Source organism: Stylophora pistillata, chromosome 3 (assembly GCF_964205215.1).
Source record: "Stylophora pistillata chromosome 3, jaStyPist1.2, whole genome shotgun sequence".
In the NCBI taxonomy this organism is placed as follows: Eukaryota; Metazoa; Cnidaria; class Anthozoa; order Scleractinia; family Pocilloporidae; genus Stylophora; species Stylophora pistillata.
The window spans coordinates 38,138,465-38,165,964 of NC_142521.1; the positions used below are offsets into that span (position 1 = coordinate 38,138,465).

Consider the following 27,500-nt stretch of genomic DNA (forward strand, 5'->3'; position numbering starts at 1 on the left):
GAACAATTTTCACCACTAGGACATGAAAGGATAATGAAAGAATCAACCAAAACCACAAGAACAGGTAAGACACAACATTTATTTAAAACTTTGGTTCTGACCTCGTGTACCGGTTCACAAGAGCCAATACAAAAGACCAAACAATACACAATAGCTAACCAATAACTCCTAAACAAAGAAAGAACAATGGTGATTCGCTTGTGAACCGGTACACCAGGACAGAACCAAAACTTTGCATTGACAAACTTCAAAGCCTGACCGTAGACTTAACGTTCTTTTCCGGCCAATTTTACGCTTTCAAAGCGAAACTGAACATGCAGTTATATTTCAAAATTAAAAACCTCTGGAAAATTACTTGAGTTTTCCGTTTTGCAAAGCCAAAACGCGCCAAATTTACCCTGTTTCAAAAAAGACTTAGAAAAAAAAATCCAACTTTTGAAAACAGACTACTAGTCTCTGCGGGGTTCTATTGTTATCGCTATTGTTTTAATTGAACAAAAACTGAATGCATAATTAATGTATGGGGTTATTTGGTACTCTTGCCAAAACTTCTCCTTTTGTCATTATTCCTGGATTGTTTTGGGCAAATTTTACGAAAATTGATCCGATTTAATTACTCTATAAATTCATTCAAAAAGGCTGCATTCCCCTCTAATTCAAACGCGAGATCTTTGCTTTAATATCAAGGTTCGTAAACAACTTGCGAGACACCTGGCGATTATCTAGCGTGCCTAACCGCAAAACAAATAGGACAACGATTTCACCAAGGATATTTTCTCTTCTTGAAACTTTCCTCCTTACTTCGGCCTGCTTTCTTTTTCTTTTTCTTTTTTCCATAAGGAAAGAGCTTTCCATATGAAAAGAGCCTCCATGTGTGAATTTTGTCAACGGTTTGCGGTATGCAAATAACATGAAAATCTTTCGACAACAAATGTGACTTCGCCTCTTAAGGGAGGCAGTAGCTGTAAGAATTGAAGTTGTAAAATCTTAATATCACCTTTTTGTCGTTTGTATTCTTATCATGAGTAATAAAGTTGGCAAGATTTTCATATAACCCCTACATTAATTACGCATAGAGTGCTGCGAAGAAACCTTCATATTTAGTCTTTATGAAATGAATGCATAATTAAGTCTGGGATTATACGGAACTCTTTCCGTAAAGTTTCCCTCTTAAGACGAACCCTTCGCCAAGTTTAAGATTAGATAGAGGTCGTTCTTGGACAAGATATTAAATTAAAAAGTTTATTTAAAGATTGGCCTTGACATAACGCGAGGTAACGCAACGGCCGGTTGAGTAATAGCAGAGTGTTTCTTCACGCTCTTTTTCCGAGAAATCATGGCTGGCGTAACCACCTGCGCAAAATTTTGAATTGAAACAAAAATATATCCTCCACTGCACTTGTGGTCAAACAGTTTTATGGATTCATATGACATACCAATAACAATTTGTACACGATTCCCATCACAAGCAATTGAGTACACATGTAATATTTTTCAGTAAAATGAGACTGAAAGAAAAAAGTGTCAGATACCTGGAGCCAAGCGCCTTTTACATTGTTTCCGTAAGGCAAAGTTCGAGTACCGGCGATGATCCTATTTTTCCCCCGTCAGTGGTCGCTCGAAAAATACTTTACGTTATTTCAATCGCGATTAGAACTCATATTAAAGAAAAAGTAACTATGGCAGAAAAATATCAAATGGATGAAGTCCATGACATCACTCGACACACACTTATGCAAATTCTCTGCTACTGATTTCAAAGAATTAAATATCCCTTAAACCCAGGGTTATGTATGCCTCATAAAGTGTTACGCGTGACGTACGGTGGTTTCATTCGATAGGGACGATGGGTAACGAAAGCATAAGGCTCTGTAACAAACCAGTCATTTGAAGGTAGTACCTAACACCAGGGGCACAGTGGCTTTAGAACTCAGTTAGGTTATTTTGCTTTTTCTTTTTCTATAATCTTCTTGCTTTCTGACCAATAATCATGAACAAAGAGTTCCATCAGCCAGAACAGAGGATTCAGTTCCAGTCCTCTTTCTCTAAGCGGCCTGGGAAAAGGAACAATTTCTCTTGAGCGTACAAAGAAAGCTATGATTTCATTTTCTTAGATGGTAATACAATCAAACCCTAACAGCTCCCACCTCTCAAATAGAGAGGGCTAGAAGCCTGAGTCAACTTTTGATTGTCCTGAATCTCAGTCTCCTTCGACATCCTCCTTTTAGAGCTGAGACTTCTCTCTTTCTCTCTTTCCTAAAAGTCCTTAGATTTTTGTTAGCTCTACTTTCAAAAGCCCATCACTTGAAGGGATATTTTGAAAAAACGCTTTGACGCAATCATGATCAGTTCATGTAATTCCATAGTTCCAGTGGCTGTTGTTTTTTCACTTTCCTTTTATACCTCAGGTTTTATCATATCGTCGTCCATTGTTTCTTCACAGAAACAGGCCGAATGTTCACAAGAAAAGTGACTGTGATAAAAAATAAACCAAAGAATACGCACTTAGAGATCTTACTCATTGTACTTTCTAAAAAAAGACCGTACTCGCGCAACAGTCAATAGGGTAAAACTACTTTTAGAGAGTGGTGATACCTGAACATTATTTACAAGTCCATTAATTTTACTCTCATTATTTCTTTTGATCATTCTCTGTCAACATTCACCCATCACAAGGGGTGTCGTCTGAGGACTCGTGAGTGCAAGTCAGGTGACTGGGTACGACCCTCTTTCCCGCCAGTCGTCAGTTGCCAAATCAGTTTCAATATGGCAGACGAATAAATTTGAACATGGCAACAGATTCGACCTCAAAAACCAAGAAAGACCTTTTCAAGGACGTCAGATTCTTTCTAGCTGAGGAAAACAATGAAGAGGTGTGTTATGAATTACTAGGTGCGATGAGGTGTGTAATCGTAGATACTCAAACAAGGCTTCACCGATTTCGAAGGTAAACAACGCCGACCAATTTTTACACACAGTACGCCTCCTGTCTGATTTTTTATAGTCGTTGTAGTTTTGCAGTAGACAACAAAGTAGTGGTGGAACGCTATTATGTTTCTTACCTGTATTTCAGGGTAAAATTTGGCGATCGAATTTGAGCTGTTCGGTTGTCAAGATCAGACGAGGTTACAATAATTTTCAGCACACTGGCTAGTCGGGGACCTTCTTGACTAATTCCTTTCTATCACAAATCGAGTAAATTGGGAAGAATGTATAAATAAAGAAGACCGCTGAAACTGCAGTGACTCTCTTGCAAAATAACGCGATCGTATGTTTTTACTACCTCTAAATCAGAAGAAACATGCTAGCGGAAACTTGTTTGAAGTCGGCTACATGCAGTTACATCTCACATAACAGTAAAGCTAAAGTACATGTAGCCCTCATCACCTGACAAAGAAATACCAGTATTAAGTAAAGCATCACAATCCACACAGGAAGTGTCCGTATCACGAGTAAAAAAAGCAATATTATACATTTTCTTGTACACTGTATAAATCTGCAAGTGCCCATTTACTTTTGTTATCTAAAACCTTGACTCTAATTCCTGCTCATTATGACTTGTCCTGAAACAGAATGTTGTCAGTAGCAGCAGAAACATTTTGACAACCTGAATGGAAATAATCATCAAGCTTTCCATTTTTCATTAGCCTTTCATAACCATTAAATTCAAATGTGCTGAAATAAGAAAGCTGTTGATCAACAAATATTGTCTGCTGTCTGCTTCCATCAGTGAAGTCTTCTGACTTTCATGTATTCATATTGCTTATGGTTTTTTAGTCTCAACACTGTAAATCTTTAAATCTGAATTTTGTGTGCTCCACAATAACGGCATTACAAGGCCCACTTCTAATTGTGCAATATTATAATTATTGGGCAACAATGTAAGCATCTTCATCAGAAAAGCCACTGTCACACCTTTAAATTGAAAATGCAATAATCATAAAATGTCTACTACTGCTGCATTGAGATCATGAGAATAAAGGGCAATGATTGCCAACCGAAGAAGCTTTGATAGTATAAAATCAAATGCAAATCTCCTTATCATTACCAAAGGAAAATTATAGACAAGAGTATGGAGAATTTGGAGACTGATGTCAGGGTGTTAAGGGTTGAGTATAATTTCTCAAGCATTAATTTTTTTCTTACTGCTCTTCCCTTTACCTGCTTGGAATCCTCCTTATCTCTACAATGATCACTAAGTTTAAGATGAGAAAAAAAAAAAAAAAGGAACAGTCCATTTTACAGTTGCTTGCTTGGTTGCCAAGCCTTTGAACAGGAGTGAGGCTAAGGGTGACCTTGTTATGATACAAAACTTGCTATTTTTTAAATGTAAATTACTTTGTTATCATGCTAACTAGATACTGGTCTCGATCACAACAAGGTCACTTTCAGACTCACTCCAAATCAAAGGCTTTACTTGGCAACCAAGTACACAACTGTAAGATAGCCTATTGATTATTGTTCAATGTGATGTATGTTCTAAGAAGGATTTATTTTATATGTTGTACTGTAGGTGAAACAAGTCTTGAAGTCAGGGGGAGCAGCTCGTGAATTTTACATCAGTGATCTTGTGACTCACGTTATTTCCACTGGTAACAATTTTCCTCAGTGTAGCGAAGCCAAGGATTATAACTTGACAATTGTTCAGGTATAGTTCATGAAATGTTTAGTATGACTGTAATAATAAAATTTTACATTTGAATTTACAGCCAAAGTGGGTCTTTTTAAGTGCAAGGTGTGAGATGCTGTTGCCGTATCCTTTCAAGAATTAAATCCTTTTATTTTCCACCAAACTTGCTAAACAACATCAATTTCTATCCTTGTATATTTGTATAAAGGTCTTGTTACTTATTACCGATGTTCTTGCCCCCCATGATTCATCAGGGAAATTTTTACTTTTATTTATAACTACTATCTTGAAATCTGTATGTTTCTGAAAGGAATTTGCATGATTACTCTGCCAAAGATTTGTTGTACTGTAAAGGATGATAATGAAAATTTGTTGTTTAAGCGGATATCTTGCACACAATCTTTATGGCTTTCCTTAACATGAATCAAGATGTGGAGCCTTCCAGCCTGGATCTGAACAGTTTTTCAAAGGAATTGTTGTATGTCCTTCACAGGTGAGAGTCATAAACAGTTTTACCTAAAAATAGACATGTATGTACATGCTAGTTTGGCTGTAAGGTACTTCATATGGTGGTTGTGCGAAGGACAACTGGCTGTACATGTTCTTGTTTAAGTCAACAGCTTTCATTCAGGTTTGCTGTGTTTTTTCCTGGCAATAAGTCTTTCAATCCAGTGATTCACCTTTGAATGACATTTGGCAACAAAAATTAGTTACTACCACCAGAAATATTACATGTTCTTGAACAAGGACATTTATTGTTTTGCCTTGCATCTTCTGCAGTGATAGAAATGGTGAAATTAAGATTTCACAAGCAGTTATGTCCTGATTTTTCAAACAGATTCCAATCAATGACAGAGATGCATTGTGGGCTATGGTAACATACTATGGAGGCCAATGCCAGCTGAACCTCAACTCTAACTGCACTCATCTGGTGATTCCTCTTCCCTCGGGTGTAAGTTTTCACAAACTTGTACTCTATGGTACATGTAGCATGGGAAATTTTATGTTCAAAGCCTATCCTGGGTGTCTAGGATAGATTTAAGGAGGAATCTTTTTGAGTCCATGTACATGTGACGTCTGATAAAGCGTATATTTCTTGCAACAACAGTTTCAGATAAAGTTACAGTGAAGCTCCATCAATGAGTCTTGTTGAAAAAGGTTTAGTGCAATTGCCTTTAACTCCTTAGTTACTGTGTTAGGTCAGTGGAAGTGGTACAGAAGTATTTAATCACCTCTGCTAAGAAACCCAAACTTTCCCATTTTTTTGGCTGCTAGAAAACTAGTTATAGCAGTTGATACCATAAGGCATAAAAGTAGAAATAGAATTGGCAATTTTGAGGTCTGTCATGATGGAGCTGTGCTTCACATACTACAGTGGCTTCATTTAGCTAGCTCATTTAGGTTGTGATAATATTGGCAACACCCCATTTCATAGTTGTGTGCTTAGTGAACAGTGCATTTTAACCCAACAAGGTCACCCTCAGCCTTAATCCTTGGCAGCTAAATGTATAAGTATGTAGTTGTAAATATTACTTTTGCTTCTGGATGAATTTATGTTTTAAACATTTCAGCAATTTTTGCTGTGTTTACATGTAATTCATTTTTTGCCCTATTAGCCAAAGTATGACTGTGCTTTGAAGCATTCTGACTGCATTAAGATTGTCACTCCCGGCTGGATTGTGGACAGCATAAAGGAAAAGAAGAAGCTTGATGAAGCAAATTACAAACCTTCAAGAGCAGAGAGCAAACCAGAAACAGAAACAACAAGCACCCTTCTTACACCAGATGATAACAACAGAACAACAACGACACCTTTACCGGCTACTGTTCTTCAGGTTGAACCAACAACTCCTTCCACACCAATAATGGATGGTGCAAAGGCAGTTATTTCCTTGCCGTCAGCTCTCATGAGTCCTGAATCTCCTGTGGTTATAACTTCCTCTGAAGCCAACAACACCAAAACAACAACTGTACAAAGTCAGTCAAGTTTAACCATTTCTGCTGCAGAAGGGGAGAAAACCACAGACACAAACATTGCTACTACACCGCAAGAAAAGAAAGACACAGAACCAAAACCAATTTCTGATGTATTGAGTGGTAGCGTTAAAATTGTTGAGAACAACAATGAGGAAATTGTTGAAGATGAAAAAGAAAATGAAGAACAAACCAGTGTACAAATTGAACAGAAGACAATAGAGAATGAAGGTAGGGTGTTCAAAATATGTACTGTTTGAGCTTTAAAAAACTTTACAGTGAAGGGCTACAACAATTTTTCACTGTACATGTGTATTTGTTTTGCATGAATACTGAACTGTACAACTGCATGGGTGCAGCTATGATTTTTTAAAGGAGATCATTGTTGCAGACTTCTTTTACTTGACTATAGATACATCTACATGTCCTCGCATCACTCAAGATTGATAAATATTTCCATATCCAAGTAAAAGTCACTTTAATTAGCTTTTCATCTGACTTAAAATATATTTCTCAGAAAAATGATTTGCCAAGCAATGTGCTTGTGACATTATTCTCAAGGACTTTGTAAATGATTATTTTAAAGTTTTGGTGCAAGGACAGTTTACAGTATTTTTTTTAGACAAAGTCCAGAATCTTTAACTTTAAGGTTTATCTATTCTCCCTTAGAATCCAATTGTTTGGCTAACTGTGTTTTTGTCATAACGGATTATCCGGACCGCATGGAGCACGCAATTCTTAATACGTGGATTGAGGTAAAGGGATTTTTTTTCCATGTTTGCTATTTTCAAAGACTAAGTTAAATTCAATAATTATTTCATTCAAGGTTCAGTCATAAACATAATTTACATGTAAGTACATGTAACTCAGAAGTTATGCATCTTATATGTTTCAGTTTGTAACAAAAATGTGAGAACCTAAAATTAAGTTACCAAAAACAGTGGTTTCAAAACAAGCTGGTGACCGCCGGAGTTCCGCCGGCTACTTGATTGTATGTCACCGGCTACTCTGGTCATAACAGTCTGCTCGTGACAAACAATCTTGGCATTATCACAGCCACCTACTTTTCCAGAGTCGGCCGCGTACTTCAAAACATTTTGAAACCCCTGCAAACCTATGGCCCCATTATGATAGTGAAGAAAATTAAGACAAATAAATTTGGTAACGGTAATGTTACTGTTTCCTTATATTTAGGTAATACAACAACATGGAGGCAAAGTTAGCCCTTTCTATTCAAAACAATCTACACATTTGCTTTGTCTTAACCAACATGGAGATCTTTATCAAAAGGTAAGACTTCATACATTCTTATAATTAATTTTTTGCTGAAGGGTGAAGGTTAAATAATTATTTTTAAAAGTTTTCTGATGCTAGTATTATTTTACAGCTACAGCTTATTTTTAAATAACTGATTGGTCAACCAAGAGAATTGCTGACTTAAGTACATGATTGTAATCTTTAATCTTCTCTCTGTTTCACAGTTTAAGAGAGGATTGTCTGAACTCACCAAATGACTTTGTCTCACTGTTTGACTGTACTTGATAATGACTTTGAAGTGATTGGTTGGCTAATGTTTGATTAGCAATTAATGAAATAATGTTCAATTTATTGGTTTTAAATAGAATAGAAAATTGATGAATGAAGAAAGTTAGCTTGCCTATGAGTACCCTGTAGCAAAGTGGTAGAGTATCAGATGAGGAAGTCCAAAGTTCTCTTTCAAGTTAACTTGATTTTGCCTCCATCAGATGTTTGTGAATTAAAGATTGAAACTTTCTTCAATTTCAGGCCATTTCAGATGGAAAACGCATTATAACAGCACACTGGTTGAATGATGTCCTGACAGCAAAAGTGATGTTTCCACCCTCAAATCCACTTCATCTTCCTGTGCCATTCAAGGATAAAGTAAACCAGTGCAGGAGTATGGTAAGTACATGTTTTGATTTTAGTGTGAGGGAGCAGGATGGAGGGCAGGGGAGGGCCGGGGCCTAGAAGGTCATTGTGATACTATATACGCATATGTGGTTCTATACACAGGTACAAGATGTAATGTTATATGTATGTACTGTAGAGGTCAATATAATGTACAATGTACATGGTGACATTGTATATGACTGTATGCTTTATTTACATGCCTTGGATATGCTGAAATTTCAATTTTGTTGAGTTTAAAATTTTATATCATGATTATGATGATTATCACAGGACAGAGAGAAGTACTCATCAAACTACTTGAAAAAAAAAATCAAACTAAGATGAAAATTGAACCACCAATGTTAAAACTTATTTTGTACATAATGCCCAACATGTAAGTGGTCTGTGAGCAATGATGTCTTACCTGTTCAGCTGGTGCTTGCAATAACATGCTTTTTAAATGTACATGTAAATGTACACTGTACCTAAATGAAAGCTTGTCTCTGTCCATTACTGTGCAAGTCGTTATACATGTGTACATGTACCTATATGCACCCATGAAAATATATTTTTAAGAAAATACATTATGATCTATTGTAATGTGATGTACAATGCCCTTTACATGTTCTTGTGTATTGTTGCTTTAAAAAGAATTGATGCATGAATGTAGGATTTTTTCCAAGTTGTCCAATGCAAACCCTTGAGAAACATGAACATTACATGTGTAATTTTTTGTGCCACTGACCTGAATTTTTTATTACTGGCAGGTCATCACAGTTACTGGATACACAGGTGTAGAGAGGACACTCTTAAAGAACATGATATACATTATTGGTGCAAAATATACTGGCTACTTAACTCGTGTCAACACACATATTATCTGTAAGAGGTATGCTATGATTTATTTTACACTGTAAGTTATATTGTCTTTATGTCCACATCAGAGTTCCTCAACTGTGATATTTGCTCTGTAAATGCTTTCAATTAAACACGAGGAACTGAAACTGAGACCTTTTAGGTCACGCATTCTGACACTCTACCACTGATCTACAGAGACTCTCTAAGGTGACCTATTAGTAGACTATTACTCCATGTAGGTTCATAGGCAACACACAACCTCTATAGTGCTAGAATAAACAATGTGGACAGCCTCTTGTGTGTCAATAGAATAAGAGAGATAGTGCATTTTAAGCTCACTAATGAAACAAAGAAAGATCTTTGTGGGACAACGAAAAAATTCTGAGTCCCCACAAGGAGTGGAGTGGGAGCATGGAAGACAAAAGTCTGAGGTTTGATCGGTGGGGGTTTTCATCTGGTAGTGTTTTTTCTTTGTCTTTTCATGCATCTGACCAAAAATTATTCTTTTACATGTAGTTAGGTAGATTAACTAAACTGTTCAGGCATGCACATTTTTAGTGTGTAGAGCTTTATGGAATGGGTGAGGGTGTAATGGCTTTGAAATGTGTGCCTTTAAAAAATCTCACCGTTAATGTATTACAATGTACAATACATCAGAATTTGTACTTTAGGTGTGAAACAAACATATCTTGTTGCTTTTGACAGTCCAACAGGAGAAAAATACACCAAGGCTAAAGAATGGGGAGTACAATGTGTGAATGCAAAGTGGCTTGGTGACATTGTTACAAGTATGTACAGAAACTACACGACTAGTCTACATAAAGAAAGAAATGTGTTTATAAACAAAGAATATATTTTATAATCAAATAATTGATTATTCATAAATCTATGATCATAATGAACTTTTCTGGAATTTTAAGTTACTGTAGATATGAATGTGTGAATTCTTATGTATTGGAACTATATGTCAGCGCAAGAGAGTCATGTCCCTCATGTAAACGTACCATACATTGTACATCTAGTTGCAAGCAGTTGTTACTTGTTTTTTTCTTTTTTCATCAATGATTGTTTGTTGTCTAAGTAGTTTGTCAACTTTGCACTCCAAGGTTCTTGAAGCAAGGATGTAGAAGTAATGACAGTATATTGCTAACCCTGGGAGTTGAGGGGGAGGGGGGAGAGGGGTAGGAGAATGCTCCACCTGTGAAATGTTTCAGAGTGGAATCGATACAGAATAATAGATGGTGTATATTATGATTTCAGTACAATATGTTGTGTCTAGATATACTTGTAAGTATACTTGATCTCGACAAATGGTTTGAAATTATTTCTTAGCTGGTAATCCATCTCCATGTAACCTTGTGAGGTACTCCACCCTGGGTGAGCCAGATGAACTGGAAATAACTAAAGATCTACTGGTCAGAGAGCTTATAAGTAAGTTAGAAAGAAGTAAAAACTATCGGCTTCTCTGCTGACAGAACCCTTCTATTCAATGGGAGGCCATTATTTTATGAATAATTTTGCATAACGCTATGGTTCAACTCTGTTCATTTCTTCAACTTCATTGTCCATTAACAATCCATTTAAAGATGCCTTCAGACATTTAATGAGTCTAGAGTTTGCAACACAGATTTTGCAGTATGACATTGGCCTGCTTTGTTGAATTTCCTTTTTTCGGATGATAATTGTAGCAATGAGATATCAGACCAAATAACATGGTTTCCTTTAGTTATGAGTATTTTTCCCGGTACATGCACGTGTATGGGTATTGTTCACGTGCAATTGCAATCTGAAACCTCAATATTTTGTTTAATTTCGTAGTTCCCTGGCAGTCATGTGAAGGTTCAAGTGCACTCAAGGTGAGCATTTACACTGCATGTGCATGTATTTGTTGTCCTTTCATCTTTGATTTTCTGTTAATACAATGTGCTGTAAAAGCACTTCAGTACATGTACAATAATGGTGATTGATGCATGATCTCTTGGGTAAAGTCTTTACTGAATTTTTCTAAATTAACTGTGTCCTTACCAATCCATATGGAGGCGCGGTGGCCTCATGGTTGGTGCGCTCGACTCCGGATCGCGTGGTCTGGGTTCGAGCCCCTGTACATGTCACGCTGCTCGAGTTGGTTTATGGTGGTTATAACTTGGAGCATCTGCAATCTAAGTATTTTGATGTTGGCATGCTTTTAGCTTTTACCACGACGATGTCCTGTGTTTCTTGTCAGCCTGGCAATGGAGCATATATGGACTGTTTTGATGTCCAACGGAAAGAGGTACTTTACAGAGATTCGTACACATGGCGAACAATTCGATACAGTCAGCGGTTGTCATTGCTGACGCGCAAGTTGTCAGCGATCATCACCACGGGCTCCCACGGCATGGTTTTTATCAGCGGTTGACACGATGGGCACAGATGGTCTCATAAGTTTCGCTAGCACAAAAATGGTGGAGCAAAGGATGAATAGGCCCCTAAGTGGTTACTTCAAGCAGTTGTCACAGGTCACAAGTGATTTTTTAGAGCCAACACGAAGGAGAAGAAAACCCAACAGTCGGGGAGCATATTTTAAAGTCGAACGAGTTATTTCGAGGCGGTCACTGGATCACGAAGTATGAAAAACTCCTCTTATATGGCCAAAGTTCGAGAAGCTACCCGGCCACTCATTTACATGTCATTGAATAAGAATAGCATCTATTGTGTTATGCTTCATTCTTCAAAGCCTCCCGACACATGTAAATGATGTGGACGGGTATTCTGAAGTTGCTCCCATTTTTTTTTTCGCAGATCGAGTATCTTATAAAGTGGGATGGGTACAGCTATTACAGCTGCAGCTGGGAAAACGAAGATAACATTACGATCGATCTTGTGCGGTAAATTCAGTTCGAATGATCAGACAGCATTGCGATTATTTACTAATATGATTTTTTTCATAAAATAAAATCCAGGAGATTTTCTATTTCTACATCTGTTCATTGAATTCCTTCGGCTTTTTATTTTTTTTTTACAAAGAAGTTTGTACATCTGAGGGTATAACGCACTATATCGATAAAAGAACAATGGTTATGAAATTAATTTATGTTCGTGAACTGTAGGGGGGTTCAATGTACGTTCACCTTTAGTGGTATTTTTGATGAGATACTAGATAATTTGCATCAAGCCAAAACAAAAATGCTTACACTGCCATGTTTTTATTCAGGACATTTGAAGGACCAGTGATCCCACAAGCTCGCCTGCAGGAAAATATAGATTTCCTACTCCTGGCAATTACATCTAAATTAAAAAGTAAATTGAGAGGACCATCAACCCTGTTTTTTCACCATGACTGTTACCGGTTCCTATTTCAGGGGAAAGGTCGAGCTAACAAAGATGGCAAATCTACTATGCTAGAGAAGCAGGACTTTGACCAATGCAATTTTGACAATTTATGGGATCAGTGCTTAGACAAAAATGGAGATGGTGTTAGGATTAAATTTCCTATAAAACTGCAACTGAATTTGTCATGGTCACCAAAAATTACTGCTGTTAAGAATGGTACTCTTGTAAACCCTCCAAGGATGCCCCTTGAGAAACTCACCATTGAATTTATACACCAGCCATTTTCTATACTTATTGCTTGAGAGTATTTTTGACAGGCAGTGGAGGTTTCACTCAAGATTTTTGCCTATTAAGTACATAGTAATATTGTAAATGATAACTAGGTCATTTCAGCTTGAAATATAGTTGCCCCTCTTATCTTGTCACTATAGACTTTTCTAAAATATTCAAAATGCTGGTTTGAAATTTAGAAACAGAATGGGACTTAAACAATATCTTCATATGCAGGCCAAATGCTATATGCTATGCAACTTTTATAATCTGCATATAATGGCAATGTCATTTCTTATTAAATAGAGGCTGACTGGTTTTCTTTGTCAGTAATGCCCTTCAATAATTGTACAAACTGCTGTTTTGTTTCCTTAGAAATGTTTTTGATTCCTCGTTTCTTTAGTTCTTCCTTAAGCTGAGGCACTCTCATTTTTGTAAAGTCAACTGGGCTCAAATGCCCAGTAGATTGAGTTTGAGATGCAATAGCACTTTGGCCAACATGCAGATCAGATTGAGATGGAGTAGCAACTTCTGGGGGTGAATTTTTTTTTCTTTTTCGGAATATGTCCTCCTCCCAGTACTCTGTCTTGTGTTTCTGATAGCATCTGGTCTCCCGTTCCCTTTTTTGTAGATGCCATTGACGTGACTCTTGACGGAGAACATCACCAACCGAGTCCCACTTGTTTGATTTCCTCAAAACAATGGACCTTGCAACATCATTGTTTTTTTCTACTCCTTGCCCTGTGAATAGTTTGACTGCTTTGTACATTTGAAAAAACCATGGGATGTGGGAAACCATTTTATGCATGTATGGGGTAACTCTTTTTCGTTCATAACCTTCCCTCAATCCTGCAAGAGAGAAAATCATTCACCCATTGTTTTGCTTTCAACCAAAACTCTGTGGGGCTGGTATTTGGTTGCCAGTTACTGAGACTTTTGTACAGGGCTGCGAAGGTCACCCATATTTTTATGATCTTTTCAGTGGTTTCAGGCCTCAAGAAATCAGTCATTTTCTCTGGAAGGTGATACTGCAGTGCTTTCTTATCATTTCCCATGAGACTTGTCCAGTCGTGAACAGAACTTTCTTTGCCATCTGCATTCTTTTTTTTCCAAACATTGAAAGATACTCCACAAGACCTTATGCTGTTAATCAACTTATTTAGATGTGCCTGTTTGTTGCTGGTGTTTAGAATACTCTCCTCGATATCCCAATCAATAACTTCTGTTATTAAATTGGAAGTTAACACATCAGTTATTCTTAAAAGGAGGTGAAGTTCATCAACAATAATATGGTCCAACTCAATGTGCAGAAAGGCTTCCTTACAGCAGCCATAATTATCCTTTGATTTTTTTGACATTTCTCTCATTTCCTGTAAAGACCTTGATAGTGGCTTTGAATTGAAATAAGTGAAATGTTCATCTGTTTTCCATCTGTCATCCTTGTGGATCTTACACCATGCACATGCATATAGTTAGCTGTTGCTCCATTTAAACCTAACATGATAAGAATGAATTTGTAGTCACCACCAAGGAAAATTTCTGTTTTGATTTCAGTATGGCCAAAAGTAACTTTAGCTTCTGTAATCATACAGTTAATTTCACAAAAAATGCTTCCAAAGGACTCTTTGAGAGAGGTATAGTCTTCTTTCCCATTAAGGATAGCAAGAGTTCTGTTTCCTTTGGCTGTCATAACTTGATCACCTGTCTGTAAAATTGAAAAGGACAATACAAAGCTGGAATTCCGGGTCATACGAGCCCCATCACCATTTATTTTGATTTGGATTTTTTCAGTTGCTGGGTTTCCTCTCAGGTACTCTTCTACATGCTCCTTGATAAGCTCCTTAACAGCACTAACTTTTGCCCCAGGTGCTTTTCCTGGTAGGCTGTCTATGTGGCATAGCTTATTTAAATTAGCTCTGCATTGCTGAATCAGATATGACTTTGGAAGCCCATCTGTGACCATAGTAAGCTCATGGAAAAAAGAATCACCCACACAAAACTTGTCCAAGAGGAAGAGTATTTCTTTGACTTGCTTTTTTTCCTCCTCTGAGAGGGAATTGTACTTCAGGGTGGTTTCTTGCTCATTTGGTCCTGCCAAATCACAAGGCAAAATTTTCTGAATGGATAAGGTGTGTTTTACACCTGAGTTACTCTCCTTTACCAAAATGCTTTCAATGTCTAATTCAAAATATTTGCTGAACCAAAGAGCAGTTTCAGCCCTAGTGAGAAAGTTTTTTAATGTTCTTGCTTCTTGCTTTGTTTTGACTGGAAGAAACTGGCTTCCCTTTGTATTCAGCGTTAATAGATAATTTTTCCAGATAAACCAAATAGTCTTCCAATTGCTTATTTGTGTTTTGTAGGTGACTAATAACTCTATCCTTCTCCTCAATAGTCTGAGTCATTTCTTGGAATAACTCCTCTTTTTCCTGTTCAATGTTCTTGTGTTTAGTTCTCCATCCATTGATTTCGCTCTCCAATGTAATTATTTTCCTGTGGAGATCCTGAGAGGATTTTACCTGGCCCTCAAAAATGTGGAACTTCTTGACCCTGTCATTTAAGGCCTCTCTTGCTCTACCTTTTGTTGTCCCGTAGAGATTTGCCACTGAACCCGCTCTTTTGGCCAATGATTGGATCATCTCATGTCTCTTGGTGGTGTCCTCAGTGAAGAACAATGCATGGTCCCTAACTGCCCCTTCTAACAGAGCAACATAATCTGACACAAGCTGTAGGCCGTGCGAACCTTGTGAGGTTTTCTCAGAGGTGTCCTCAGTGAATATTTTGTGCCATTCCCTTAGCAATGGATAGGGTATTTCCAGGGCGAATATTGGTTTCGTCTCCAACGCTTTAGCCGCATATCTAAGTTCCGGTTCAATGAACTTAACTTCTCTTGCATATTCATGATCACAACCTTTTGTTTCGTCCGACATTTGAAAGAAACCCGCGAAAATCTATTGTTTTGCAACTCAGAAAACAGGAGGAGAGGTTACGTAGCTAGAAGAGACTCTTCAAAATGGTGGACGAAATGAGGCTGAATTCAGCATGGTTGCACGAAGGGTGTCTGAGCGAGTGCGTGAAAGTGACAGCTGTGGATGAACTCACTTGGTTTGAGAGGAAGACTTTAACCCTTTTTTAGGGGCGTTAGGAACCGTCAATTCCAGTTTTTATGGGACGTTTTCAGCATAGAACTCGACTTTTGCCTTCGAACAAGATATTCCGATCTAGGGACATCTTACATGAGCAACAGAGAACTTATCTCAAACGTTTTACGGTGCCACGTTCGGACAAATTTAACGGAAAATAGAGGAGAAGTATGGCAGATTTTCTCAGGAACAGTAGAAAATCTCAAAAGCGTTGAGAACCGTCCATACATCAACTCTTTGCGAACAATATTGCTCAAAGGCAAGGGGACATGTTCTTCTTTTAAATTAGATTTGGGGACCTGAAAAAAGTTTTAGTTATAAATTATGAAAGCAAGGGTTTGACTACGGTAAGTCCAGTTTTCACTGTTTCCTTTGTAATTTCATACGCGCTGAAACATAGTGCAAGTCCACAGAGTAACACGATTCGCATGCGCGACGGCCATGATGTATCAAATTGTTCGCCATGCAACTACATGGGCTTCACCCAACTCAAATGGACGTTCGAAAGCTTTGCTGACATTCTAACGTTAAAGGTATGCATTACTGATGTTTTCCCTAAAACTCCAGTAGGATCACTCGTTGTTCATCTGCGAAATTTGATTACTACGATTACGAAATTTGTGCGGAGTCGCTACAAACATCTGTGTGGCGTATACAAGACTAAGTGACCATTTAAATTTTAATTCAGGAATTTCTATCAAGAAAACATTTTGCATACACGGTGTAGAAAAGGAAAGAATAACTCCTCTAGATTTCCAACAGATTTTTAATGAATGTTCCTTAGCTCACTGAAAGAAGAACTCCTTTAGACTTCCAACAGATTTCCATGAATGATCCCTAGTTCATTGAGTTATATCCCAGATAAATTTTAGTCTAACCAACACGTGCGAAGTAAAATTCCTATATCAATCAAGTATCGTGTTCCGATTGGACAAGAGTACAAACCGCGTGACTGAGTTACAAAATCTATTTTCAACACACGGTGTAGATATTGCAAAATCCCTCTTCATTTGTCACTTTACTTTTGCGATACCGTCATTCCTTAAAATCATTAGGGGAAATTTTCCTTAGCTTAAAAAGTCTTATCTAAACATATAATGGAGGGGGGGAGGAAGGGGGCAGGAACAGCAACCAAAACAAAGAATTAACGAAAGGAGAATACCATTTTTGTATCATGTTTATTTGTGCCAATAACTTTTGAAAAAAAGACATTATTGCAGCATTTCATTACAACGACAAGTAAATATCGCAGAAACTGTAATTTCCGTAAGAAATTTGAGCCCTTTATACCCGCTTTCTTTCAACAATCTACCAAACTAGTTTTCGCTATCCTTCAAAATGAAAGCAAAAAGACAAATTGCGAAAACGTCTATCACTACTTGAGCAGCCAAATTTTTTAACAATCTACTCAAATTACTCTCTCAATAAAGGCTTAATTCGTTCATGTACTCGATATCTATATCGCAGAAAATTGAAATTTCCTTGAGAAATTTCAGCTCTTTATATATGTTTTACGACAATAATCTACCAAACTACAGTAGTTCCCACAATAACCTACCAAACTAGTTTTCGTCCTTCATTCAAAAACAAAAGCAAAAAGACAAATTACGAAAAAGTCTATCCCTACTTGAGGAGGCAAAATTTTTAAACAATTTACCCAAATTACCTTAGTAAAGGCTTAATTCGTTCACGTACTAGAAAAAAAAAAAAAAAAAAAAAAAAAAAAAGAGTATTTTTAAAGGATTACACAATTACTGGTGAACCAGTAGTTTCCATTGTGGTCCTTGCAAACAAATGAAACAAATGGTCTAAATTGAACATAACATCATTAAGAACCCCAACCGGCCGGAGGCAAACCAGTTGGCTATCTACAAGCATGGCCAAGGATCTGAACTCGGGGCTACCGTGAAACAGATGCAGTGGTCAGGGTGGGACTCGAACCCGGGAGCGGCGGATTACGAGTCTGACACTCTAACCACTAGAGGCTTCTCATACTTCTTGCCCATGAAATTATTTTAAAAAACACAAAAAACCACTAAATGAAAGTAAGCACCAAAATACGACAAATGTCCGAGTGACTGTGTAAATTGGTGTACCATGCACTGGTACCGTGGTAACTGAAAGAATAGACAATCTTGACCCAGAAAAGCGATTTAAAATGTATTCCAAAATGGCTAAAGCAAAATTCGAAGCCTCACACTCTAATGAATGTGGGCCCATATGATGATCTTCCAATCGCTCGACCGGAAGGAGACATATTCGAAAAAGACTACTTTCCATGTGGTTATAACGACAACAATTGAAAGCCTGAATAAAGGTTAAGAAAAAAATGTTTGCAAGTCTTTTGCACGAGGTACTTAGTGTTGTGGGAAAGATTTAAGCGTGGATAACCAGTTTATTTGCGTTATGATGCCAAGGGAAGTTTGATCAAGTAATATATAAATTTAGCCAGGCCTAAAAGCGGGGCTCCCAAGTTCGTAATATTGATAATGATAACATAAAAGATGTGCATTTGCCAAGACTCGCCTGAGACACCCCTCCCTTCGTTTTGATAGTCTCCCCTACCCTACCCATGCAATCCGAAGGCACGTAGGTACGTACGCTCGGTCAGTCACGTGACAACCAAACGAAAAGAAGTTGACCATATTCCATGGGTATGGGGCTCTGCCCCACGTGCGCGAGGCGCGCGTGGAAGCCCTGCTTCTAGTAATTAGAGTTTATTAGCGAGGGAATGTAGCTTAATGATAATTCTGGTTTCTTTCTTGTTGTTTCCACAAGCTACAGCTTAGGTCAAATTTCAAAATACAGGACAGCTTTAATATCAAGATGAATGACAGAGCACTCTATCCTAATGCTCTCCATCAGATATAGGGGATGGCAAAATTATAGGAAATTTGGGTATATCAATAAAATCAGCACAAAGCAATCCTTAATGCGGTTTTGATTAGTTTGTCTCAGTTACACATGGTAAATTGTTACTAACGCATGTCACATCCTTTGCTAGAAATCGTACCTTGACGAAGATTAGACTAGTTTTTGTTAAAGGTATGATGCAAGATAGGCTTTCAAAAAAGGTGTTTTAAACTCTGCGCCTAGTTTACTCGTTTCACGTGTTTAATTTTCCTCTTTTCTTTTTTCGTATGTTTTCTTTCGTTCGCTAGTATTGACCCGGTGGAATTCCGATTAAAACATTTTTGACGTTTGCTTTTGGGAAAAGTTAGGAATTACTCGAATTGGAGTATTGTAATAAATAGCCTTTTAAAGGACGATACCGAGGGTTTACTGGTCTCTAATAAAGTCTGACAAACACAACTGATGGTTTTCATGTTCATTGATTTAACATGACATTTCATTCGCTCATAAAATCAGAATCGACAGGAGGAGAATATCGACATGTTTTGCAGAAGCTATTGCCGAAATCTGCTGCTTCAAGAATCGCTGGGATCATTGACTTCAAACAGATTGGGAGCCCTTTTAAAAAGTCTCCTTTTTAACTTTTTAAACAGAAGCTTCAAGAGGCAAGGGAAATTTGGACGTCCCTGTTAAGCGATATCTGGTAGATAGGTTTCCCTTTCCTTGTTAATGAAATAACTTCACACATGAAAGAATAGCAAGAGAGCTACGCTGAAACTTGTTAAGGGTTAAAGAGTTCTGAAACTTTTTTTCTTTTATTAATAGGTAAGTGTAAAACCTAGAGGGGAGCTTTCCGAAGTTGGAACTATCCAAAGTGTTCCTTTTGCTTACTGCAACATGTTTTCGAGAGCGAAAAAGGTCCAGAACCATTGAACTTATCCCAGGATTCAAGATTACTCTCAATTTAGCTGTTATACGGTTAGATTACAATAGGTAAATAATCGTATTGAAGTTTTTAATGTTCTTGCATGAAATAAGACACAAAATACCTCCTTGAATTTTTCCAAAAACCTAAAAAGACGTATTGGTGTCCTCTTCTCTTTAAATGTTATATGATGTTCACCGGTAACTTTAATGAAGCCCGAAACACAGCTTCCCAACATCTAGCTGCTAGCCCACGTTTTTTTTTCTACAAAAGTATTCAAAAAGTCTCCGTCAGAAAATAGTTACAAAATACTGCAGTCAAAAGACTGCAAACCTCGGGCGATGGTTTGCACGGCTGTGGCTACTGGCATAGCATAACTAGAAGACGTAGGATAAAGAGCTGCTGCTGCGCCAACCGGTGGCGCAACATCTTCGATAAACTTGAGAACTCTCTTCAGGATTTCACCCGCTCTGAGATCCCTTTGATCTCTTTCGTTTTCTGCCAACCTTTGGTGTAGATCACGAGCAATTTGCGCCCTTGAAGTCATCATGTCTGGCAAATCCTCCACCTTTTCAACATATTCGTCATCTTTCGTTGTGGCGCTCAAGTCTTCCCTGCTTACTGATTTGATGTCAGCCAGACGAGCTTCCACTTTCATCAGGAGCGCATTTACCTCTTCCGATTGCCTTCGATCTAGCTCCTCCATCGAATCCTTGACCTCTTCCTAAGCAGATGTCTTCATTTGTTTAAGAAGCTGCATTTTCTCCCTTTGGTGTTCAGCGATCATTTCTGACATGCTTTTTATCATTTTCATTTGTTCCTCGTTTTCATTTCGCACCCCCAGTAGCCTCTCGCCTAGGGCTTGGTTTTCTTTGATGAACGTTTCCCTTTGCTGCTGGGCTTCTATCAGGCCTGCCTGCTTCATATTCTGCAATTGTTCACGCTCTTTTTTCATTGTTTCTTCCCTTTGCTCTAGCAGCGCAGCTCTCTCGTTTTCTGATCTGGCAATCAGCATTAGTATCTTAACAGAAGAGATAAAAAAGACAATCCTACATTTTTCTGAGTGCACAGCGACAACAATTAAATAAAGGAAACAATTTAGCCTTTTTCAAAAGGATTGAAAATGTTGGCCTGTGCGCAATTCATCTATTCCCATAACGATGCAATGATGACCTAAGACTATTTCATTTGGTAGAAAAAGGCATTTGCTATTGTCCAAAATTGAAAATGAAAACGCGGAGGTTGCATAATTTCTTAGCTTGGGACATAAATTGTTATCTTCTATCTTCCTTGAGGGAACTAGAAATTTTCACGAAAATGAATTAAATACCTCTTTCTTCATTGTTTGGTTTTCTTGCTGTAAACCACTGCTGTCATCCTGAAAACATAGCAGAAAATAGGCAGTTTTGGATGTCTTTTCTTTCGAATCGTGAACAAAATATGACAAGGCCAAAAAGGAGCCTCGAGAATAAACATAAAAGCCTATTCAGATTCAAGTGTCACAGAAAGGTAGAGTTTTTGTATGTTGTTAACTTAAGATTAGCTTTAAACAGGTTCCGAAAACCTTCAAAACCTTTACACCCCTGCTGTCTTGAGAGTCTATAATCTGTTTAACAGTTTCAATCGCTACATTTCCATTCTTCTCTTACAACGATGTCATAATTCCAGCGTGTGCGCATGACGTACCTCAAGCCGTCTCCTTTCTCGCTCTGTGAAAGCTTCTGCTACTATTTCCCTCGCGGTACTTTCGTCAAAATCTTCCAGTTGTTTCAGTTTATCAAAGTAGTGTTTAGTATCCGCAGCTAGTATCTGAAAGAGGATATGGAAACAGCGCGAGAATTTCAACTGAGTTTCAATTATAAGCCAAACACTTTCTGGACGTCATTGATCAAGCTTATTGATTTGAAATAACGAAGGTGAGGCAGTGCTGAGTAACTACTGGCGAATGGGAATTTCTTTGATTACGTGGGAACTCAGAGATAAATCTAAATTATCTGGAGAACAATCAGAATAAAATGAAGATTTCTTACGGGATGAAAGTCGTAGAACGCAACAGCAATGGCACCTTCAGCACCAACTGCGTTTGCCTTGTAGTCGCCTCTGATACGTCGGTAAACGTTCAAGATTTCATCGAAAGATAACTTCGAACCTTCTCTCCCTTGAAGTCGCTCAATAACCGGATCTAGATGTTTTGTTTTTAGTTTTAACAGAAGATCATCACAAAATTTTCTTGTTAACCACGAATTCTCAGTCATCCATTCGGTCAGTCGTTTGTTGAAAAAACTCTAAAAATGAAATTTATAGAAAGAAAAAGCCGCGTTCAATCAAAGGTAATATCATCATCAAGCAACCTAAAAAGGGATCAAATTGCGAAGAAACATTGAGCATAACTATCTTGCATCCCTTAATGAGTTTAGAAATTCACAATCGGTTTACTAGGAGAACTAAAGAGCCCAGGTCAGCAAACACTAGTTAGCGAAAAACTATCCACTACAAGTCCTTGCTGCTGATTTAATAAGACTAGTCCCACTACCAGCCACTGATTTTGTATCAGCTTACTCCCTTCAGCTATGATTCTACACTTCGAAACAACCTTTTGATATAGAGAATTTGGCATGGACCATCTCTATGGAGGGGGCAAAAGAAATGTACTTCGAAAGTCAGTTCCCTCGCTACTACAGTAAAGGTGTCACCTTCAGTTGCCTCAGTTGTCTCTCCACAGTGGTAATAGAAATTCCAGTCATTTCGGTTATGAGCAGATGTTCAGTTTCCTCCAGCGCGTCGTTGTGACACAAATATATGTCAGCATTATTGCATGGCAGTTGCTCACATGGAAGTTTAATGGCCATAAGGTCGTTATATTTGTTTTGGCATTTCTCTATGGTGTGTGAGCACTTTGTTTGTACAAACGATTCCCACGCAACCTGCACATTTGGAACAACACCAGGAGTGTTGATGGCATGAACGTGTTCAGTGACCAAAGCGGCAAGACCTGTAAAATGACAAATACATAATTTCTCAGTACTCTAATGTTTAAAGTTTGCATAATCTGACAAGGTCTAATATCTTAAGTTATTGAATAACGTCGTGAAAGGAAGTAATGACAGGATAGGATTGGTTACTATTGGCACCAAAAAAATTTGGTTAAGGAGGAAACTGAGGGAAACAGAAAATGGAGAAGGAAGCTAAGAGAGGAGAGAGGAATGTTCCTCAGAATTAATTAATTAGTTAATCATGGGCAAAACGAACAAGCAAAATCAATCGATACAAGCAAACTACAAAAAATAAGGAGAGGATGAAGAAACTCAATAATTTGGCAACGTGCGACAGCCTTGACTCCACATTTCCAAATACCGACAAAAGTTACCCTTGGATGTCAGTTGTGACTGCATCTTACAGGCAAGAGAATCTTTGGGGTAACAGAAACAAAACAAAAACAAAAGAACAAGAGCACATACCTTCTCCGGTTACAAGCTCTCCTTCAGTGAAGCTTTGTTTTGGAACTAGTATAGACTTCATCTTCTTGAACTGCTCTAATTCTCTCAGAAATTGAGGCTGTAATTGATCCTTCTTCGTGTTAAGATTTCCTAGCACATTTTGATCAGTTGAGGGAGGGGACAGGGCAAACGCTTCAAAACCAGGAAAGAAACTCAAGATACCTTTGGCTACATCATCACCATTTTTCCTTCTACTTCGGGGAGCTTGCTCACGGAAAACCTGTGTAAATAAAGTAATAAGGAATTATTTATTGGCTTTATTTTTATATTCAAAACCCTCCCCTCCACACAACTTGAGACCTTCTCAGACGGCGTTTTGGCCTAGTCATGGATTATAACCTTTTTCAAGAAGTAATCCTTGATGTCTTTGCAGTCGCGTGGAATGGAGAGCGCCACATCCCTCAGCAACCAAAAAAAGAAAGGAAACGTTCTGTGTAAGAACTCTTCTTCTTCTTTCTTAGCAGTCTGTTTCCAGTTAGATCTTGCATGAATTCGTTCAGAAAGCTCTGAGATAAAGCTAAAAAGAGATTAAAGAAAAGACAAAAGCCTATTTTCCCTATCTAAACACTGTGTACGTATGAGTGGGACTAAAATAATCAGTTATATTTCATTCGTCGGGAACTGTCTCTCGCCGTTTCGTAATCTTGATGTTTGATTAGGCTTTAATGGAACCAAACCCATACAGAGCCCAAACCGAAATTTGAACGTTCTTCGTCTCTCAATCTCTTCATCAATACGTGTCTTCTTGTAGAAAGAATATCTCTATTATTCATGTAATGAATTGAAATTAATCATAATTTGATGTATAAAGTAACAAAACGGTCTTTGCAGATAAAATTCAATTAAAACAAGTTCAGAGAAGAAGCCTGAAAGAATTGAAGCTTCGACAGGATCCGAACCCGTGCTTCCACGAATCGTACACGGTTAGTAATTCTTTCTAACAGGGTTACCATGCATTTACTAACGACCATTGAATCTTATGTTGTGGGTGAGAGAAAAAAAGTCCGCGCAGACCACATACTACAGGTAACCGTTGAGCCAATGTTGCAACATATGATTTATATGTTAAGGATACTGCAGACTCTCGAGATCGTGTCTTGTGGGGACGCCGCTTGAGTTATAAATAAGCACAGATGCCAACAAAACGGTTAAGGTAAATATCTGATTGTCTTCACGGCCTTCACCGAAAGCAGCGTCAACACCCTCTGAATCCAACAGCACAACTGTGACCTCCTGGCCACTTTTGTCCTAAATCAGGTATGAGACCATCATAAAGGGGAACAAATTGGAAATTGAAAACTGATTGCTGATTATGGGAGGGGAGGGTCAAGAGAATATTTAAGAGCCCTATTGGGGAATCAAGTTAATATTATCGTGACACAAACAAAATGCACATAGCTACGAGAATATGATAATAACAAATTTTCTTGGGGATCATTCTGTAACTATCGCATTCGCGCTATATGCAAATTGTCATCATTGCATATCGCAAAGAATTCCTTAAAATGTTTGATACTTTGAAATAAATTTCCAAAGGCTACGTTTCGCACCTTATATTTCTCTGGCACAATCCACATCCATATTCCCATGGTCTTCGGATCAAATTCGTGACCAAGAGGGAACACCCCTGGTTGATCAAAAGCCTCACTCAAAATGTAAGACTTTCCTTTCCTCAAAGGACCAGCGACAGTCACGGTGCACACTGGACCTGTTATACCGTATTACAGAGTAAAGCGGAATGATTAATTTGATTGCCATTTGTCAAAACATACTGACATGGGCTTCAAATTCAATAGAATGAAGTGAAATAAAGAATATACAGACACGCACGTGGTAGTTCTTGTTTCAATGTTTCTTCAAGGCTTTCGATCTGAATGGTGAAGTTTTTCTCTTACACTTCAAATAGTGCGTGGCCTTATTTGCTGCAAGTCTCCATGCAGGTCATCGCGGTTAGATCTCATTACCGTTTTCGCATTCTTTCCTCTTGCTTTCGTTTCGTTTCGTTTTGTCTTGTTTGCTTTTTCCTTTTTCATGAAGACTTAAAGGTTATTTTAGTCATTTTTGTTAGAACTAGCGACTACTGAACTTACGGTACAGTTTTACTTGATAAAATAGACCTCTTTCAAGTGATTAAATTTCAACTTGCATCAGATTCATTTCATACTTGTTGACGAGCCCAGGCACTGGCTCACAATAACATGCATATAGAAGAAAAGCACTAGTTAGGGCACACAGTTTGAAAATCGTCAACATGACACTTGCCATCATTTATCATCATTTCATTTATTTACCCGTTCTGTTTTACGACAGAGCATTGGCCCATACCTTTGACTTTCCTCAGCTCCTCAAGTGCTTCTTCAACTACATTCAATGAAGAACGAATTTCATCGGTTTCAACACATTGACGAGTCGTAGAATCCCATTTATAATTATTAGGAAGACACAGAGGAATCGCCCTTGCAGTTTGATCACCAGTCCTCTGGGTCACAGCCCCTGAGGAATGATTAAAGTTAGTTTGTCTCGCCACTGGACTGCAAAATCGATTGCCATGACGTGACTGTACGCATATTTGTAAAAATAAAGGCTTAAAAATGAAAAATTGGACTAATTTAGGGAAAAAGGCTAAACCTTCTCTCTCAAAATGACGAAAGAGAAAATTGTTTATAAGTTGTCACTGTGATAGAGGGAGTTTTTGTAGCAGTTCAAACCCGGCCGGTAGGCTGGAACTTTCAATTCAATGAGGTACCTTTCCTTGTTATGCACAAGTTTCCTGAAGATTTCCACCAAAAAAAGACTTGCATCGTGTTTGGAATTCTTAAATAAGTGTCATCTTTACAAATTTTGCTAAATATATTTCTCACTAAAATCTTAGGGAGTAAAGCTACTCCACATACCTGGTCTTTCATCAAAAGAGGAGATTGATGAGCCGTGTTTGGGCGATAAAGGTGCCCGACTTGGCCTCAGTTCACCACTCTCTTTCCAGTGGAATTCCTACGACAAAAAACTAATGAAAACCGACGGGACCACACACAAATATACCATAATTTCACGCACTACCTCTCGAGACTCTAAGAATGCAAGAAAACTGCGGAAAGTTTGATTTCCATTCTTTCAGCTTACTTGAGAGGCAACAATGATTGTATTTGCAGCTATACTGGTCTAGCTGACTGAGGGATCACACAGACACAACTCCTTCATAACATTGCCACATCATTAAGCCTTACTACAACTTTGAAGCTGCTTTCTGAAATTCTAGATATTGCTCAAGTTTTCCCCCACAAGTATCAGATCTCTTCAACTGAAACAAATTGCGGTCATTTCAAGCTTACCGCCATTTTTTGAGCAAGGCCACCTATAAGATAGTCTTCCAATAACAAACTCTCTTCTTTGCTAAACAATAAAGACAGAAAAAAAAAAATACATTCAATAATTCAAAAATGTTATTGAAAATGTGAAATTGCAAGTGTTGCGGCGACTGCGGCGCTCGCTGTATAGAAATCAATACACAGTGCACAGGTATTCGACTCGTGTCGTTTTTGTTCGTTTTACTCGAACCATGCGGATATTTGAAAACGCAACCAAAACTTGTACAACGGTGAAAACTATGATAAAAGGCAAACGAGAACGGTAGTAAGAAAGAAACCTAGGGTAACAACCAAAGACTACAACTAAAACCAGATAAAAAAGAAAAGGCAAGCACTCACAATTTGTGCTTAGTCCTTAAGGCGAACTACCATGTGTGGTACATGTGCCACAAGTAACGTAATACATTTATGAACTTAAGCCTGTCGTGTAAGTGTCACGAAGGGTTAATGGACAAAAAAAACGAGGGATCGCAAATATCAAATGGCGATCAAAACAGCAAGTATTTCAGACTAGGTTCACACTAGAGGAGAGTTTTCCGGATTCGTAAATGTTTCCGGATTCATCAATTTTGGAGTATTCGGATTCGTCGGCGTTTACATTGAAAGGATATTCGGATTCCTGACCGTTTACAAACAACGAGAACTCCGCGAACGTTCGAAATGGAATGGTTACCAAGCCCAGTGTTATTTCGTCGTTCGATCGACAAAGTGAAAATGCCTCCCCAAAAAAGGCAGTGTGGTAGATCCAAATGCCACTGAGGCAAA

General features: G+C 38.0%; 3 protein-coding genes and 1 pseudogene across 16 annotated transcripts in view; 1 reads left to right on the forward strand and 3 right to left on the reverse strand.

Annotated features, from left to right (window-relative positions):
- Positions 1-1,767, reverse strand: part of LOC111341806 (guanylate-binding protein 6-like) — an 18,237-nt gene extending 16,470 nt beyond the window's left edge. Inside the window, exon 1 of the mRNA XM_088751698.1 lies at positions 1,533-1,767. The gene's annotated coding sequence lies outside the window, so the exon portion shown is untranslated. The remainder of the gene's footprint in view (positions 1-1,532) is intronic.
- A 696-nt stretch (positions 1,768-2,463) lies between these two features.
- LOC148735989 (PAX-interacting protein 1-like) lies at positions 2,464-13,310 on the forward strand. 14 transcript variants are annotated; one of them, XR_015998310.1, is made up of 16 exons: positions 2,465-2,873; positions 4,514-4,648; positions 4,710-4,753; positions 5,060-5,123; positions 5,469-5,582; positions 6,247-6,835; positions 7,274-7,359; positions 7,799-7,894; positions 8,390-8,527; positions 9,283-9,404; positions 10,079-10,161; positions 10,706-10,804; positions 11,192-11,229; positions 11,598-11,979; positions 12,155-12,240; positions 12,715-12,858. XR_015998310.1 is itself a non-coding variant. In XM_088751711.1 (15 exons), exons 3-15 carry the CDS (start codon positions 4,743-4,745, stop codon positions 12,985-12,987), a joined length of 1,947 nt encoding a protein of 648 aa, XP_088607837.1. In that variant the 5' UTR covers positions 2,464-2,947; positions 4,514-4,648; positions 4,710-4,742; the 3' UTR covers positions 12,988-13,310. The 14 variants fall into 14 exon arrangements, 8 of the variants coding, with proteins under 8 accessions (XP_088607837.1, XP_088607840.1, XP_088607839.1 ...); XR_015998308.1 differs by lacking the exon at positions 12,715-12,858 and adding an exon at positions 12,567-12,619; XM_088751711.1 differs by lacking the exon at positions 11,598-11,979 and having other exon boundaries at positions 2,464-2,947; positions 12,567-13,310.
- Positions 13,311-13,785: 475 nt separating this feature from the next.
- Positions 13,786-20,579, reverse strand: LOC148735990 (uncharacterized; annotated as a pseudogene).
- On the reverse strand, positions 19,409-26,744 carry LOC148735991 (guanylate-binding protein 6-like). The gene is made up of 12 exons (XM_088751721.1): positions 26,700-26,744; positions 26,265-26,361; positions 25,696-25,863; positions 24,921-25,078; positions 24,446-24,618; positions 23,710-23,887; positions 23,332-23,590; positions 22,567-22,865; positions 21,904-22,158; positions 21,560-21,682; positions 21,204-21,251; positions 19,409-20,894 (listed from the first exon to the last, which is right to left on the reverse strand). The coding sequence occupies exons 1-12, from the start codon at positions 26,703-26,705 to the stop codon at positions 20,598-20,600; spliced, it is 2,061 nt and encodes a 686-aa protein (XP_088607847.1). The 5' UTR covers positions 26,706-26,744; the 3' UTR covers positions 19,409-20,597.
- Between the last annotated feature and the right edge of the window lie 756 nt (positions 26,745-27,500).

Bases quoted from the DNA above. Each gene is read 5' to 3' on its own strand.
- LOC148735989 (XM_088751710.1), top strand. From the start codon at position 2,790: ATGGCAACAGATTCGACCTCAAAAACCAAGAAAGACCTTTTCAAGGAC. The intron at 6,836-7,273 runs GTAGGGTGTTCA...ATTCTCCCTTAG, and splicing joins GAAGACAATAGAGAATGAAG to AATCCAATTGTTTGGCTAAC. The intron at 8,528-9,282 runs GTAAGTACATGT...TATTACTGGCAG, and splicing joins TAAACCAGTGCAGGAGTATG to GTCATCACAGTTACTGGATA.
- LOC148735991 (XM_088751721.1), bottom strand. The intron at 22,159-22,566 runs GTGACACCTTTA...TTTCATTTTTAG, and splicing joins GACAACTGAGGCAACTGAAG to AGTTTTTTCAACAAACGACT. The intron at 21,683-21,903 runs GTAAGAAATCTT...ATCCTCTTTCAG, and splicing joins CGTTCTACGACTTTCATCCC to ATACTAGCTGCGGATACTAA.